Source organism: Dryobates pubescens, chromosome 4 (assembly GCF_014839835.1).
Source record: "Dryobates pubescens isolate bDryPub1 chromosome 4, bDryPub1.pri, whole genome shotgun sequence".
Classification (NCBI taxonomy): domain Eukaryota; kingdom Metazoa; phylum Chordata; class Aves; order Piciformes; family Picidae; genus Dryobates; species Dryobates pubescens.
In genome coordinates this window covers 17,093,721-17,108,484 of record NC_071615.1, presented here as the reverse complement: position 1 = coordinate 17,108,484, position 14,764 = coordinate 17,093,721, and the positions used below count along the sequence as shown (strand labels likewise).

The window sequence follows — 14,764 nt, the reverse complement described above, 5'->3', positions numbered from 1 at the left end:
CCCCCAGCCCAAACCCTGCCCCAGCAGGGCACCCCCAGCACCCTGCCCAGCAGCACAGTGCCCAGGGGGGGTTGGAAGCTCTCCACACCAGGAGACTCCACAACCTCTCTGGGCAGCCTGCTCCAGGCCTCCAGCAGCCTCACCCCAAAGAAGCCATCTTGGAGAAGGGATTTATGTTCCTTTGGAGCCCACCAGCTCTTTGGAACAGACATCAAATGTCACTTCCCACCCCTCCCCTCCTCACTGAGCTGACCTGGACAGCATTGACCTTCAGCAGGAATTCCACTGCCTTCATGAAGATGCTGCAGGGAGGTTGGCCAAATCCTGAGCCAGGGGATGGTGCTGCAAGAGAAAGTGTCTCCATCAGCCTCAAACTCTTCACTTCTGAAGCAAGAGCAGGGCCTCAGAGCCTTGGTGGGGACAGAGGAACCCCAGCAGCAGGGTGTGACAGCTGGAAGGTGGCAGAGAAGGCCAAAGCAGAGATTAACTCAACATTTCCCTCTGAAGGCCTTAAGTGCTGTGTGAGATGGGAAGAGAAATGATGATCCTCAGCCAGTCCTTTTCCAGGCCAGTCCCAGAGGAAGAAGAGGCAGGAAGCTGAAGCTGAAGCTTGTCAGAGTGAACTCCAGTGAGGTCCCTGCCTCCCCACACCAGCCCAGCAGGGCCTGGAGTTATGGAGTCACAGAATCATGGCTACATCATGGAAAAGACTTTTAAGGTCATCAAGTCCAACCCAGCACTGCCAAGGGCACCACTAAACCATGGTCCTCAGCACCACCAGAGTCTCAGGTGGATGCCTCTGTCAGAGCAGGGCTGTAGAGGAGGAGATCATCACACAGCCAGAGGAGATTCACAGGGACAGTTTCATAACACCAGAGGACTGCAGAGGTTGGAGGAGACCTCTGAGATCATCAGGTCCAACTGCTCAGCTGGAGCTCACAGTCCCACCACTGCTGCTGAGCTCAGTTTAAGTGCTGCTACCTCAGGAGAGAGACATCTGAGCAGCTGATGAAGGCTGCTGGGTGCAGGGACACCCAGGGACAGAACCTGAACGTGAGGAGGAACTGCTTCAACTCTGAGGGTGGCAGAGCCCTGAGCAGGCTGCCCAGAGAGGTGAGGGAGTCTCCAGCTCTGGAGAGGTTTCAAGCCCACCTGGATGTGTTGCTGTGTGACCTGCTTTGGGTAGCCCTGCTCTGGCAGGGTGTGGTGCCTAGCCAACCTGGGGCAACTGCTGGAGTGATTCCTGCTCAGACTCAGGAAGCAAAATGAAGCTGCTCTGGATTCTGTGGCATTTGATCTGTTCTGCTCTGACAAACACATTGTTGGCTTAATGTTTGATGAGCTGGGAAGAGATCTCATAGATGAATTGTACCTTTGGTCTGAGTACAAACTGCAGCTCCTCTACAATGGGCTTTTCTGGTTGAGGAGGTGTGGGAGTGCCACTCAGACCACTTTGCCTGCAGAGCTACACCAGTTCAGCCTCCCTGGGGCTGACAGCATCGTGCACAGCAGCAGCTGGGACTCCAAAGTGGGGCAGTTTCAGGCTGTGCCTTGAAAAGTTAGCTGCAGATTTTCGAGCAGAAGAGTGGAGAACTAGAAGCAGATCCACAGCTGGGGGTGAGGCCCCATCCCCTCACCTCCTGGGGCTGTCTCAGGTGCTGTGGCCTCTTCCTTGGGTGCTGCACAGGCTAGGGCAGGCTCCACCACCTTGGGCAGTTTGTCAGCTGAGCCCTCTGGAGCCCTCTCTGGAAAGAGACCGACAACCATCAGGTGCAAGCAAGGAGTCTGCCATCAGCTGCCCAGTTTGGAGCAAAATTGGGCAGGAATGGGGAAGAGAAGAAAGAGAAAAGAGCTGGGAAGGAATGTTTCTTGCAGGGGTCTGCTCCAGTGAGCTCCTTTCGATGAGGAATTCATCAGTTACAGTAGCCCAGGTGCCCACAGCCACAGCTTCAGTTCAGGTAAAGGCAGAGGAGGCTGTGCCGGACGCTGCGAGGCACCAAAGCCTGAAGCGAGGCACAGCCCTGGGAGGTACCCACGGAGCCCGGGAGCAGAGCTGATCCCCAGCACAGCGCAGAGCAGCACAGCTCAGCACAGCGAACCTGCCCTGAGCACCCTGCCAGAACCACGGCAGTATCGGGGATTGCACAGCTGGAGCTGGCCGGAGCTGGCCAGAGCTGGCCGGAGCTGGCCAGAGCAGACCGGAGCTGGCCAGAGCGGACCGGAGCTGGCCAGAGTGGGCCAGAGCTGGCCGGAGCTGGCCAGAGCTGGCCGGAGCTGGCCAGAGCAGACCGGAGCTGGGCAGAGTGGGCCAGAGCTGGCCGGAGCTGGCCGGAGCTGGCTGGAGTGGACTGGAGCTGACCAGAGCAGACTGGAGCTGGGCAGAGCCAACCAGAGCTGGCCAGAGCTGACCGGAGCTGACCGGAGCCGACCGGAGCCAACCAGAGCTGGCCGGAGCTGGCCAGAGCAGACCGGAGCTGGGCAGAGTGGGCCAGAGCTGGCCGGAGTGGACTGGAGCTGACCGGAGCTGGCCAGAGCAGACCGGAGCTGGGCAGAGCAGACCGGAGCTGACCGGAGCCAACCAGAGCTGGCCGGAGCTGACCAGAGCTGCCACGTCACAGGACTGGCACTGCTGAGGAGCAGGATCTGTCACAGCAGAACGATGGCCCTGCCAAATCCTCACTCCCTGACACCACAGAATAGCCACAGAGCCATAGAGCCACAGAGCCACAGAATCAACCGGGTTGGAACAGACCTCAGAGATCACCAAGTCCAACCCATCACCCAGCACCTCCTGACAGCTAACCCATGGCTCCAAGGGCCACATCCAAGCCCCTCTGGAACACCTCCAGGGATGGGGACTCCACCACCTCCCTGGGCAGCACATCCCAATGGCTAACGACTCTCCCGGTGAAGAACTTTCTCCTCACCTCAAGTCTAAACCTCCCCTGGCACAGCCTGAGACTGTGTCCTCTTGTTCTGGTGCTGGGTGCCTGGGAGAAGAGACCAACCCCTTCCTGGCTACAACCTCCCTGCAGGGAGTTGGAAAGAGCAAGAAGGTCTCCCCTGAGCCTCCTCTTCTGCAGGCTAAGCAACCCCAGCTCCCTCAGCCTCTCCTCCCAGGGCTGTGCCCCAGACCCCTCCCCAGCTTTGTTGCCCTTCTCTGGACACCTTCAAGTCTCTCAATGTCCTTCTTGAGCTGAGGAGCCCAGAGCTGGACACAGGGCTCCAGGGGTGGCCTGAGCAGTGCTGAGCACAGGGCAGAATGAGCTCCCTGTTCCTGCTGGCCACACTGTTCCTGATGCAGGCCAGGATGCCATTGGCCTTCTTGGCTGCCTGGGCACACTGCTGTCTCGTGTTCAGCCTACTCTCAACCAGCACCCCCAGGTCCCTCTCTGCCTGGCTGCTCTCAGCCACTCTGTCCCCAGCCTGTAGCACTGCCTGGGGTTGCTGTGGCCAGAGGGCAGGACCTGCCACTTGGACCCTGCCCATCTGTGCAGCCACCTGGGGCATGTCAGCAACAGCACTGAACCAGAGGTGGGCTTGTGTCTCCCCAGCATGCCCAGAGCAGCCTCTCCATAGCTGTCCAGTGGTACCCTGCTGACAGTCAGCTCAGTGGTGGTGCCTGCTGCCAGGTGGGAGCTGGATACAGTGACCTGTGCCAGTCATGTAAGTGCTTCAAAGGATGGGATGGATGGGCTGACCACCCAGCACAGGCTGAGCTGGAGCCACGGGAGCCGATTCTACGGGGCAGCAGGAGGACATCAGCTTGCTCCTGTTTCACATATGCCAGGGGAGCAGATCCCATGAGTTTACAGAACTACAGGTGGGGCAGGATGTGACCCCCACAGAGACAGCCTTCAGGAACACCTCTCTGTGGTGCAACATTCCCTACAGCACCTCAGGAAAGGGCCTGGCAGCTCTGCCAGGCCCCGCACCAGGGCTGCCGCGTGGCCTGGGCTGCCCTCCCGTGCGGCAGGGGCAGCGCTCCCTGGGGGCATTGCCCACCTTAACCCCCAAGGGTACAATGGCTCCAAACCACACACAGCTGTGCCAGCACAGACAAAAGCAAAGGACACAGGGGTCTGGCCCCAGCTGTGAGGCTGCTATAGACCTGTGGATAATTGCTGCCAGGCTCTTCGCTCCTGGTGCGGCAGCAGCGAAGGCTTTGGCACAGCTCGGCAAGGTGGCTGCTGGGTGGTGAAGCAGAACAATCTGGCTTCTGAAGAGCTAATCAGCTGCAGATGAGGACTCTGTCAGACATGCTGCCTTGCAAAACAGGGCTGCTGTTGACTTCTTGTTACTCACACATGGCCATGGCAGTCAGGACTTTGAGGGGATCGGGTGAATCTCACTGACCACCCTTCCATTCCTAGGAACACACAGGAGCTGGTGGGGCAGGTGAAGCTGAGAGAAGGGAATGGGCTTCTGGGGCTGGAAGGGTGGCTCAGTGAGTGGGGCATCTCAGGCTGGCTGCTGTCCCTGGCACAAGCTGGACTGGTGTCACTGGGAATGCTGCTGTGTGTGCTGAAGGCTCCCCTGTGCCTGTTGCCATGCCTGCACAAAAGGTGGCAGAGAATGGTACAGCAAGGTTTGGGTGCAGAAAAACACCAAGGGGGAACTGTGGGAGCCAGTGAGTTCCTTGGCCCAGAGCAGCTCAGCCTTGATGAAACACAGTTATCTGTTTGAGACCAGCACAGATGCCTTGTGAGGGGGTCTCCAGTGAGAAGTGGGATGGATGGTGGCTAACTTTCAGCAGCTAACAAAGGAGCTGTGCACAGTGGCAGCAGAGCCACTGCAGAGCTCTGCTGCTTGCAGGAGAGCTGTGAGCTGGAGGCTGTGCCCTACCAGCACCTGGCCTAGCAGAAGTCATTTATAAGCACAAAGAATGGAATAATAAAGGTCTCTGATCTGCACATGCTCAGAGCCTGTGAATCAGTCACTGCAGCACTGGGCTGGGGCAGAGCCTCTGGCAGGCTGTGGGTAAGGCAGGGCTCTGGTGTACTGCCTGCAGAAAGTGGCATCACTGACAGCAGCACAGGGCCTGCTGCTGACCCTCACTGTGCTCACTCTGCTCCAGCTCACACTCCACATCCTCTTCCTTCACTCTCCTCTTAGAATATCAGACTGGGTTGGGTTGGAAGGGACCTTAAAGCTCCTCCAGCTCCAACCCCCTGCCATGGGCAGGGACACCTCCCACCAGCCCAGGTTGCTCAAGGCCTCATCCAGCCTGGCCTTCAACACTTCCAGGCTTGGAGCTTCCCCACATTCTCTGAGCAGCCTGTTCCAGTGCCTTACCACCCTCACAGTGAACCACTTGGAGGTTTCCTCCTCTCCTTCCACTGTCCATCACGTCCTACACTACCCTGAGACCCCTCCTCACTCTTGCCAGGGCACCTTCTGGTTTCACCCAACATTACCTGGCACAGGTTCCTCTGGGGCTGGGCTGGGTGACCTCAGACACCCATTGGAGCTGTCCTTTTGTCCTCCTTCTCCCTGCAGAGCCTCGGGGATGCTGCTGCCCTGTGCCTGCAGCAGCTTCCTGGCTTCCCGGAAGTCCATTTCTGCCTGAACATCATTGGCCTGCAGCTCAAAGAACAAACCTGTGGGGGACAGAGAGCAGCAGAAGCAGACATGGAACCCAGAGCAGAACTCTTCCCTTAACCCCCAGATCAGAGCAGGGAGAAGAGGATCGGGGCAGAAGTTGTGCCTGGCTCTACAGGAGTCCCCAATCCCCACCTGCAATGCCCCAGCCTGGAGAGCTGCTGGAAACTGCCTGGTGGGAAAGGCTGAGAGTGGCTGAGCATCAGCCAGGGAGTGCCCAGGTGACAAGAAAGCTACCAGCAGCCTGGCCTGGATCAGCAATGGTGAGGCCAGCAGGAGCAGGGCAGGGATAGTGCCTCTGGACTGGGCAGTGCTGAGGCCACAGCTCAAATCCTGGGTTCAGTTTTGAGCCTCTCACTCCCAGAAGGACATTGAGGAGCTGGAGCAGGGCCAGAGAAGGGCAACAGAGCTGGGGAAGGGTCTGGAGAGGTGCAGCTGAGGGAGCTAGGGGTGTTGAGCCTGGAGCAGAGGAGGCTGAGGGAGACCTCCTTGCTCTCTGCAGCTCCCTGAGAGGAGGCTGCAGCCAGCTGGGGCTTGGGCTCTGCTCCCAAGGAACAAGGGACAGGACAAGAGGCCTCAAGCTGCCCCAGGGGAGGTTTGGGTTGGCCATGAGGAACAATTTCTTCCCCTTGAGGGCTGTCCAGGCCTGGCCCAGGCTGCCCAGGGCAGTGGTGCAGTCCCCATCCCTGGGGGGGTTCAGAGCTGTGTGGCTGTGGTGCTGAGGGCCAGGGCTCAGTGCTGCCCTGGCAGTGCTGGGGTAGGGCTTGGACTTGGTGAGCTTACAGCTCCCTTCCAACCCAAGTGATTTCAGGACATGTTTGCTTTGATACCTGAAAGGGTCCAGGCCACCACACTGGAGGGCTCCAAGCAGCAGGCAGACTCAAAGAAGATCTCAGCCTCTTCCCAGTGCTGCAGGGTGACAGCCACAATCCCACAGAGCAGCAAGCTGGGGACAGGCTCAGGCTGGTCAGACTCACAGCCCCCAGGCAGCACTGGGGGGACACTCCCAGCTCCCACCCACCCACCATGAGCACCTTTGGAGGTTGTGGGGGTCCAGAGAAAGAGCCTGCTGGAAGCACTGCTGGGCTTTGGGTGCATCCTGGAGCAGGAGGCAGAAGATGCCATAGTCCAGCCAGGGCTGGGCGTTGCACTGGTCCTGAGCCACCCTCTAGACAAAGGAGAGCATCACTGGGCTGGGGACACCACTGCAGAGCCCATGGCTCCCTTCTGCCCTAGACAGCAGGCCTAGGGAGGTTCTCCTCCCACTCTGCTCTGCCCTGGGGAGACCACAGCTGGAATGCTGTGCCTAGTTCTGGGCTCCCCAGCTCAAGAGACAGGAACCTGCTGGAGAGAGTCCAGGGCAGGCTGTGAGGATGCTGAAGGGCCTGGAACAGCTCTGCTGTGAAGAAAGGCTGAGAGCCCTGGGGGTGGTCAGTGTGGAGAGGAGGAGGCTGAGAGGGGATCTGACCAATGTCTATCAATAGCTGAGGGGTGGGGGCAAGAGGAAGGGGCCAGGCTCTTGAGAGTGGTGCCCAGTAAGAGGACAAGGAATAAGGGAAATAAGCTGGGACCCAGCAGCTTCCACCTCAACATGAGGAGAACATTCCTTGGTGTGAGGTTGTGGAGTCTCCCCTGGAGACTTTCAAAGCCAACCTGGATGTGTTCCTGTGTTGCTTTGCCCTAGGTGACCCTGCTCTGCCAGGGGGCTTGGACTCTATAACCTCCAGAGATCCCTTCTGTGATCCCAAGGCCAGCCCAGCCCAGTTAAGCACCACTCAAGCCCCTGTCCTACCACATGCCAGTATATCCCTTGACAAGGATTATTCTGGGCTTCATATGAGCTTCCCTCACCTCACACATGCCCTCCTTCAGCTGACCTCCTCCTCCCCTCCCACTGGAGGCCCCAGTGTTCCCAGCTTTACCCAGCACACCTTTTGGACCAGTTCATCCCAGTTCCCCTGGCCTGGAGGCTGAAGTCCTCAGTGCCCAGGCCAGGCTGTGCCTCACATCCTCCAGAGAGCAGCATCTCCCCAGGAAATCCCTCACAGACTCCCAGGACTACTGCTGCTCACAGACCCCTCCTTCCTCCCCACACAACAGCTGGGGCTGCCTGAGCTCCCAGCAACAGGAGCCCCATGGCACCAGGGCCACCACAGTGTGCTGGCTGCCAGCTCAGACCCACAGGATGGGCAGGAGGAAGCAGAGGCTCTTTACCTGCTGGTGGTACAGGGATGCCAGCTTGTAGTCTTTGTTGAACTCAGCTTCCCGAGCACAGAGCCAGAGCTGCTCCTGGGTGCTGTGGGCTGGAGGGGCTGCAGGAGCAGGTTCCTCAAACAGGAGCTGGTAGGGAAGGAGACAATGTTAGTAAGGCTGGGGGGTGTGATCCCAGTCCAGCAGCAGCTCCCAGTCCAGCACTCTGGCAGCACAGGTTGGGTGGGTTGGAAAGGCAAAGCTGCTCCAGCTCCTGGATGTGGTGAGCCACAGCCCTGGTGTGCCTGGGCACCTCTGCTGCCAGGGACAGGGCAACATCCATTCACAGACTGCTTTGGGCTGGAAGGGACCTTCCAAGCTTACCCAGTGCAAGCCCTGCAGTCCCCAGGGACAGCTGCAGCCACAGCAGGCTGCTCCCAGCCCCAACCAACCTGCCCTGCACTGCTGCCAGCCATGGGGCAGCTCCCAGCTCTCTGGGCAGCCTGGCACAGGCTCTCCCCACCCTCAGCACCAAACCTTTCTCCCTTCTCTCCACTCTCAGTCTCCCTCTTGCAGTTCCAACCATCCCCCCTTGGCCTGTCCCAACAGGCCCTGCTCAGCAGTCTGTCCCCAGCTCTCTTCTGGCCTCTTGCAGCCCTGCAAGGCCACCAGGAGGTCTCCCTGGAGCCTTCTCCTCTCCAGGCTGCACAACTCCAACTCTGCCAGCCTGGCCTCCCAGCTTCCAGGCTCCCAGCACTGCTGTGGCCTTTGTGCCAAGCCCTGGATCCCCAGTGAAGCTGTGTCCCAGATCCCCCCAGTTCCTCCCTGCCTACCTGGTTCAGGGCAATGTGCATCTGCTCCACCAGGTACACATAGAGCTCGCTGAGGAACGCCTGCAGCTGCTCCTGGCTCTCAAAGGCTGTGGTCTTCAGGTACTTCTCCCTCACAATGTTCACCACAGCATACTGTGAGACATGAGAGGCTTGGACAAGGCAGGAGCCCTTTGCTCCCCCACAGCTCTGTAGTCACACAGAGCCACATGCTGCTGCTTCCTGCTGAAGCTCCAGCTTGGTTGTGAGGAAGGAACCCAGCCCAGCACCAGCAGAAGTCAGAGAAGCAAGCAGGGGGCAGCTGCCATCCCACCTCCCAGCCCTGGCTCCCTGACACACCAGCATCCATTTAGGGACAGCCTGTGGGAAGGGTGATCCCCTTGGTACAGAAATGTGGTCTCTGGGCAGAGTACAGCCAGGGCAAAGCAGCTGACAGAGGGCAACCCTCTTGTGCTGCCAGGCTGGGCTGGCAGCGTGCAGGAGCAGCCAGCTCTGCCTGCCTCAGGCCCTGGGCATGGGGCACATGCATGTGACCAGCTCTGGAGACTGCCCTCCAGAGTGGATGCCCTGGAGTGTGACCAAAGCAGCTTGGTGCCTGCTCTGTAAGAGGACTTCTGGAGCAACATGAAGATGATTAGAGGCTGCAGAACCTCCCCTGTGTGGACAGGCTGGGATAGCTGGGGCTGTGCAGCCTGGAGAAGAGAAGGCTGCTGGCAGACCTCAGAGCAGCCTCCCAGTACCTGAAGGGCTCCAGGAGAGCTGGGGAGGGACTTGGGACAAGGGCTGGGAGTGCCAGGCCCAGGGCCAATGGCTTTGAGCTGGGAGAGAGGAGACAGAGAGAGGAGAGGAGGAAGAAGTTGTTTGCATTGAGGCTGGGGAGACTCTGGCACAGGCTGCCCAGGGAGGCTGTGGCTGCCTCCTGCCTGGAGGTGTTCAGGACCAGGCTGGATGAGGCCTTGAGCAGCCTGTGCTGGTGGGAGGGGTCCCTGCCCATGGCAGGGGCTTGGAGCTGGATGGCCTTTAAGGTCCCTTCCAACCCAACCCATTCCATGAGTCTATGATGAAGTTGCCACCATGCAGCAGCAGCTCCTCACTGAGAGGCTGCCAGGGACAAAGCAGGTGAGGAAAGTGAAGAGCAGAGAAGGATTCCTCACCTTCAGCTGCTCCTTGAAAGCAAAATATTTCCCAGAGGTGTTGAGCTTAAAGCAGAGCTGATGCTTCTGATCCTCCAGGGTCTGGTGGTCAATGGCTCCCTGCTCAGGCAGCTGCTTCCCAAACAGCTCCTGGTACTCCCTTAGGATGGAGACAGCAATGCTGCTGACATGGTTGTGATAATCTTCCACAGCCTAGCAAAGAGAGAACTCCAACTCAACTCCTGTGCCACCAGCCCTGGGATCTCTTTGAGTTGCCAGAGGCCAAATCTGCCACAAACTCCACTTGACTCAGGCTTAGTCTGGCACTCAGCTGTCCTGCCCATGCCTGAGGGCTGACAAAATACCCACATGTAAAGGCAAAAGGTCTTCACCATCTCCACAGGTCAGTGCAGTACCTCCAGAATGAGACACTGCTGCTGCTGGATTTTACAGGCACAGGTCAGCAGCTCAGTCCTTGTCCTCTTGTCTACAGCAGTGGAACTGCTTGGCAGCCAAACAGATCTCATTGCTGAGGGCTTTGTAAACCCAGCAGTCTGCAAACCCAGAGTGCCAGCAGGGTGAGGCTGGAAGGGAGCTCTGGAGCTCCCCCAGCCCAAGCCCTGCTCCAGCAGGGCACCCACAGCACCCTGCCCAGCAGCACAGTGCCCAGGGGGGGTTGGAAGCTCTCCACACCAGGACACTCCACAACCTCTCTGGCCTGCTCCAGGCCTCCAGCAGCCTCACCCCAAACAACTTTCTCCTCCTGCTCAGCTCCAACCTCCTGCCTGACACTTGCTGCCCCTTGCCCCTTGTGCTGGCCCTGGCCCCCACTCAGCAGAGCCTGGACCCAGCCTCTTGCCCCCCCCCAGCTCCTTTAGCTCTTGCTGAGCATTGCTCAGCTGCCCTCTGGGGCTGCTCTTCTGCAGGCTCTCAGCCCCAGGGCTCTCAGCCTTTGCTGCTCCCAGAGGTGCTGCAGGTCCTCAGCAGCTTTGTATCTCCTAAGCTGGGTGGTACAATCATCATCTGTGTGGCAGCAGCTTCCCCCCACTGATCATCAGCTGTGCACTCCAGACAGCCCAGCACAAAGCAGTCCTGCAGCAGCAGGGGGTAGTCACTGAAGGGCTGCTTCTTCCCCCACTGTTGCTTTGAGTTCCCCATCAGCCAGGAGCTACCCCCAGACCATTCTGCTTCCATGGCTGTGGCCACAGAAGCCAAGCAAGTTCTCAGCCTTTCCTGTGGATGTCATGCACAGAAGTCCTCAGCCCCCTCTGCCTGGGGCTGATTCTGTCCATGTTTGGCTGGGTTTGATGAGGCCCCTGAGTTAGTAGCCTGGGGCAAGACCAGGTAAACATGGAGGCCACCAGACCCTTTTTCTCCAGCAGCCTGCTTCCTTCCAGACACCTCCACACTGCTCCTTCCCTGCCTTTGCTACCTCTGTCCCCTTTGCACGGGCTGCCAACGTGAGTCACGCAGCCCAGGGGCGCTCCCACGGGGGCTGTGCAGATCACAGCCCCTGCAGCTTAGCTCATCTCTCTTTTCTCTTCAGACACCATCTACACCTTGCTGTGCAGCTGCAGCTGAGCAGGAAGATTCTCCTGTCTGAGGGGGATGAGGGCAGGATGAGGTGGCAGTGGGGGCAAGGCCACAGCCTCCTGCAGGTACCTTCTTGGCTCCTGAAGTCCGAGGAGGCAGGGGAGGGCGAGGAGGAATCATCTCCTTGATCCTGTCAAGGAGAGGACAGAAGAGATCAGCCAGACACTGCCAGCAGTGCTGGCCTGGGCCCTGGCAGCTTGCAGGGGGAGGGCTCCAGCCTGTCCCTGAGACACCTCACAGGAGCCTGGGGAGGGGCAATGAAGTCTCAGACCCAGAATGAACTGTGAAGCCCAGGCTGCTGTGGCACCACCTGGAGCTCCCCAAGGCAGAGCCTTTCCCACCACCCAGCAGGGATCATTTGGCAGGCCTGGCATCTGCAGCTGCACATGGCAGGTGAAGGAGGAATTCCATTGAATTCATGCTGTGGTCAAGTGCAGATGGGGAAGGGTCTGGAGAAGAGGGCTGGGGAGGAGCAGCTGAGGGAGCTGGGGGGGTTGAGCCTGGAGAAGAGGAGGCTGAGGGAGACCTCCTTGCTCTCTGCAGCTCCCTGAGAGGAGGCTGCAGCCAGCTGGGGCTTGGGCTCTGCTCCCTAGGAGCAAGGGACAGGACAAGAGGCAATGGCCTCAAGCTGCCCCAGGGCAGGTTTGGGTTGGCCATGAGGAACAATTTCTTCCCCTTGAGGGTTGTCCAGGCCTGGCCCAGGCTGCCCAGGGCAGTGGTGCAGTCCCCAGCCCTGGAGGGGTTTCAGAGCTGTGTGGCTGTGGTGCTGAGGGCCAGGGCTCAGTGCTGCCCTGGCAGTGCTGGGGTGAGGGCTGGGCTGGGTGACCTTAAGACTTTCCAAACAAACCTATTTGATGGTTTTGTGATTCTGAGATCATGAAAACACTCCTGAAAAGGCAAAAAAGCCAAAGCCCAATGCTAGGGGCAGTGCAGCCACGGCGGGGACGCTGCAGCTGCGGCAGGGGTGCCCAGGACACTCTGTGCTGGTGGCCAGTCCTGAGCAAGCAGCTGGACATCATATGCCAGAGGCTAACCCACAGGGATTAAAGGGAAACAAAGTCCAGCTGGGAATGCAGACACTGGTGCTGCAGGCACTGTGGGGCTGCAGACGCTGTGGGGCTGCAGGCGCTGTGGGGCTGCAGGCGCTGTGGGGCTGCAGACGCTGTGGGGCTGCAGACGCTGTGGGGCTGCAGGCGCTGTGGGGCTGCAGACGCTGGTGGGGCTGCAGACGCTGTGGGGCTGCAGGCGCTGTGGGGCTGCAGGCACTGGGGCTGCAGGCACTGGGGCTGCAGGCGCTGTGGGGCTGCAGGCGCTGTGGGGCTGCAGGCACTGGGGCTGCAGGCACTGGGGCTGCAGGCGCTGTGGGGCTGCAGGCGCTGGTGGGGCTGCAGGCACTGGGGCTGCAGGTGCTGTGGTGCTGCAGGCACTGTGGGGCTGCAGGCACTGTGGGGCTGCAGACGCTGTGGGGCTGCAGGCGCTGGTGGGGCTGCAGACGCGGTGGGGCTGCAGGCACTGGGGCTGCAGGCGCTGTGGGGCTGCAGGCGCTGGTCGGGCTGCAGGCGCTGTGGGGCTGCAGGCGCTGGTCGGGCTGCAGGCGCTGTGGGGCTGCAGGCGCTGTGGGGCTGCAGGCGCGGTGGGGCTGCAGGCGCTGGTGGGGCTGCAGGTGCTGGTGGGGCTGCAGACGCTGGTCGGGCTGCAGACGCTGTGGGGCTGCAGGTGCTGGTGGGGCTGCAGGCGCTGTGGGGCTGCAGGCGCTGGTGGGGCTGCAGGCGCTGTGGGGCTGCAGGCGCTGGTGGGGCTGCAGGCGCTGTGGGGCTGCAGGCGCTGTGGGGCTGCAGACGCTGGTCGGGCTGCAGGCGCTGTGGGGCTGCAGGCCCTGGTGGGGCTGCAGGCGCTGTGGGGCTGCAGACGCTGGTCGGGCTGCAGGCGCTGTGGGGCTGCAGACGCTGTGGGGCTGCAGACGTTGGTCGGGCTGCAGGCGCTGTGGGGCTGCAGGCCCTGGTGGGGCTGCAGGCGCTGTGGGGCTGCAGACGCTGGTGAGGCTGCAGGCCCTGGTGGGGCTGCAGACGCTGTGGGGCTGCAGACGCTGGGGCTGCAGACGCTGTGGGGCTGCAGACGCTGTGGGGCTGCAGGCGCGGTGGGGCTGCAGGCGCTGGTGGGGCTGCAGACGCTGGTGGGGCTGCAGGTGCTGGTGGGGCTGCAGGCCCTGGTCGGGCTGCAGGTGCTGGTGGGGCTGCAGGTGCTGGTGGGGCTGCAGGTGCTGGTGGGGCTGCAGACGCTGGTCGGGCTGCAGGCGCTGTGGGGCTGCAGGTGCTGGTGGGGCTGCAGGCGCTGGTGGGGCTGCAGGCGCTGTGGGGCTGCAGGCGCTGGTCGGGCTGCAGACGCTGTGGGGCTGCAGACGCTGGTCGGGCTGCAGGCGCTGTGGGGCTGCAGGCCCTGGTGGGGCTGCAGGCGCTGTGGGGCTGCAGACGCTGGTCGGGCTGCAGGCGCTGTGGGGCTGCAGACGCTGTGGGGCTGCAGACGCTGGTCGGGCTGCAGGCGCTGTGGGGCTGCAGGCCCTGGTGGGGCTGCAGGCGCTGTGGGGCTGCAGACGCTGGTGAGGCTGCAGGCCCTGGTGGGGCTGCAGACGCTGTGGGGCTGCAGACGCTGGGGCTGCAGACGCTGTGGGGCTGCAGACGCGGTGGGGCTGCAGGCGCGGTGGGGCTGCAGGTGCTGGTGGGGCTGCAGGCGCTGTGGGGCTGCAGACGCTGTGGGGCTGCAGGCGCTGTGGGGCTGCAGGCGCTGGTGGGGCTGCAGGCGCTGTGGGGCTGCAGGCGCTGTGGGGCTGCAGGCGCTGGTGGGGCTGCAGGTGCTGGTGGGGCTGCAGACGCTGGTGGGGCTGCAGGCGCTGGTGGGGCTGCAGGCGCTGGTGGGGCTGCAGACGCTGGTGGGGCTGCAGGCCCTGGTCGGGCTGCAGGTGCTGGTGGGGCTGCAGGTGCTGGTGAGGCTGCAGGTGCTGGTGGGGCTGCAGGCACTGTGGGGCTGCAGGTGCTGGTGGGGCTGCAGGCGCTGTGGGGCTGCAGGCGCTGGTGGGGCTGCAGGCGCTGTGGGGCTGCTCTGGTGTCTCCTCTGTGGGAGGGCTGGCAGGGAGGTGCCAGCTCAGATGAATCCTGGTGTCTTCCCAACACACCAGATGCCATCTCCTAAGCAGGTTTGACCACACTCTCCTCCTGCCTGCAGTAGGCTTTGGCTCAGGCCCTCAGCTGCCCTTCCAGAGCAGTCTGTGCCTGCTGCAGAGGTTGCAGCTGGGCTTTACTCACCGTCTGCTGAGCTCCTCGTGTGCCCGCCTGGGCACCAGGGCCTTGGCCAGCTTTATCTCCAGCACCAGGAAGGTTCCTGCCTCATCATATTGCTGTGGAGACAAACATTGCCCCCTCA

General features: G+C 61.2%; 1 protein-coding gene across 1 annotated transcript in view; it reads right to left on the bottom strand.

The window, feature by feature from the left end:
• Window positions 1-14,764, bottom strand: part of CFAP70 (cilia and flagella associated protein 70) — a 32,848-nt gene that overhangs the window by 5,738 nt on the left and 12,346 nt on the right. The window contains exons 12-21 of the mRNA XM_054161257.1: window positions 14,647-14,738; window positions 11,417-11,477; window positions 9,776-9,967; window positions 8,625-8,756; window positions 7,816-7,941; window positions 6,636-6,769; window positions 6,432-6,547; window positions 5,418-5,600; window positions 1,638-1,745; window positions 254-342 (exon numbers count right to left, since the gene is read on the bottom strand). Coding sequence (XP_054017232.1) covers window positions 254-342; window positions 1,638-1,745; window positions 5,418-5,600; window positions 6,432-6,547; window positions 6,636-6,769; window positions 7,816-7,941; window positions 8,625-8,756; window positions 9,776-9,967; window positions 11,417-11,477; window positions 14,647-14,738 — 1,233 coding nt within the window. The remainder of the gene's footprint in view (window positions 1-253; window positions 343-1,637; window positions 1,746-5,417; window positions 5,601-6,431; window positions 6,548-6,635; window positions 6,770-7,815; window positions 7,942-8,624; window positions 8,757-9,775; window positions 9,968-11,416; window positions 11,478-14,646; window positions 14,739-14,764) is intronic.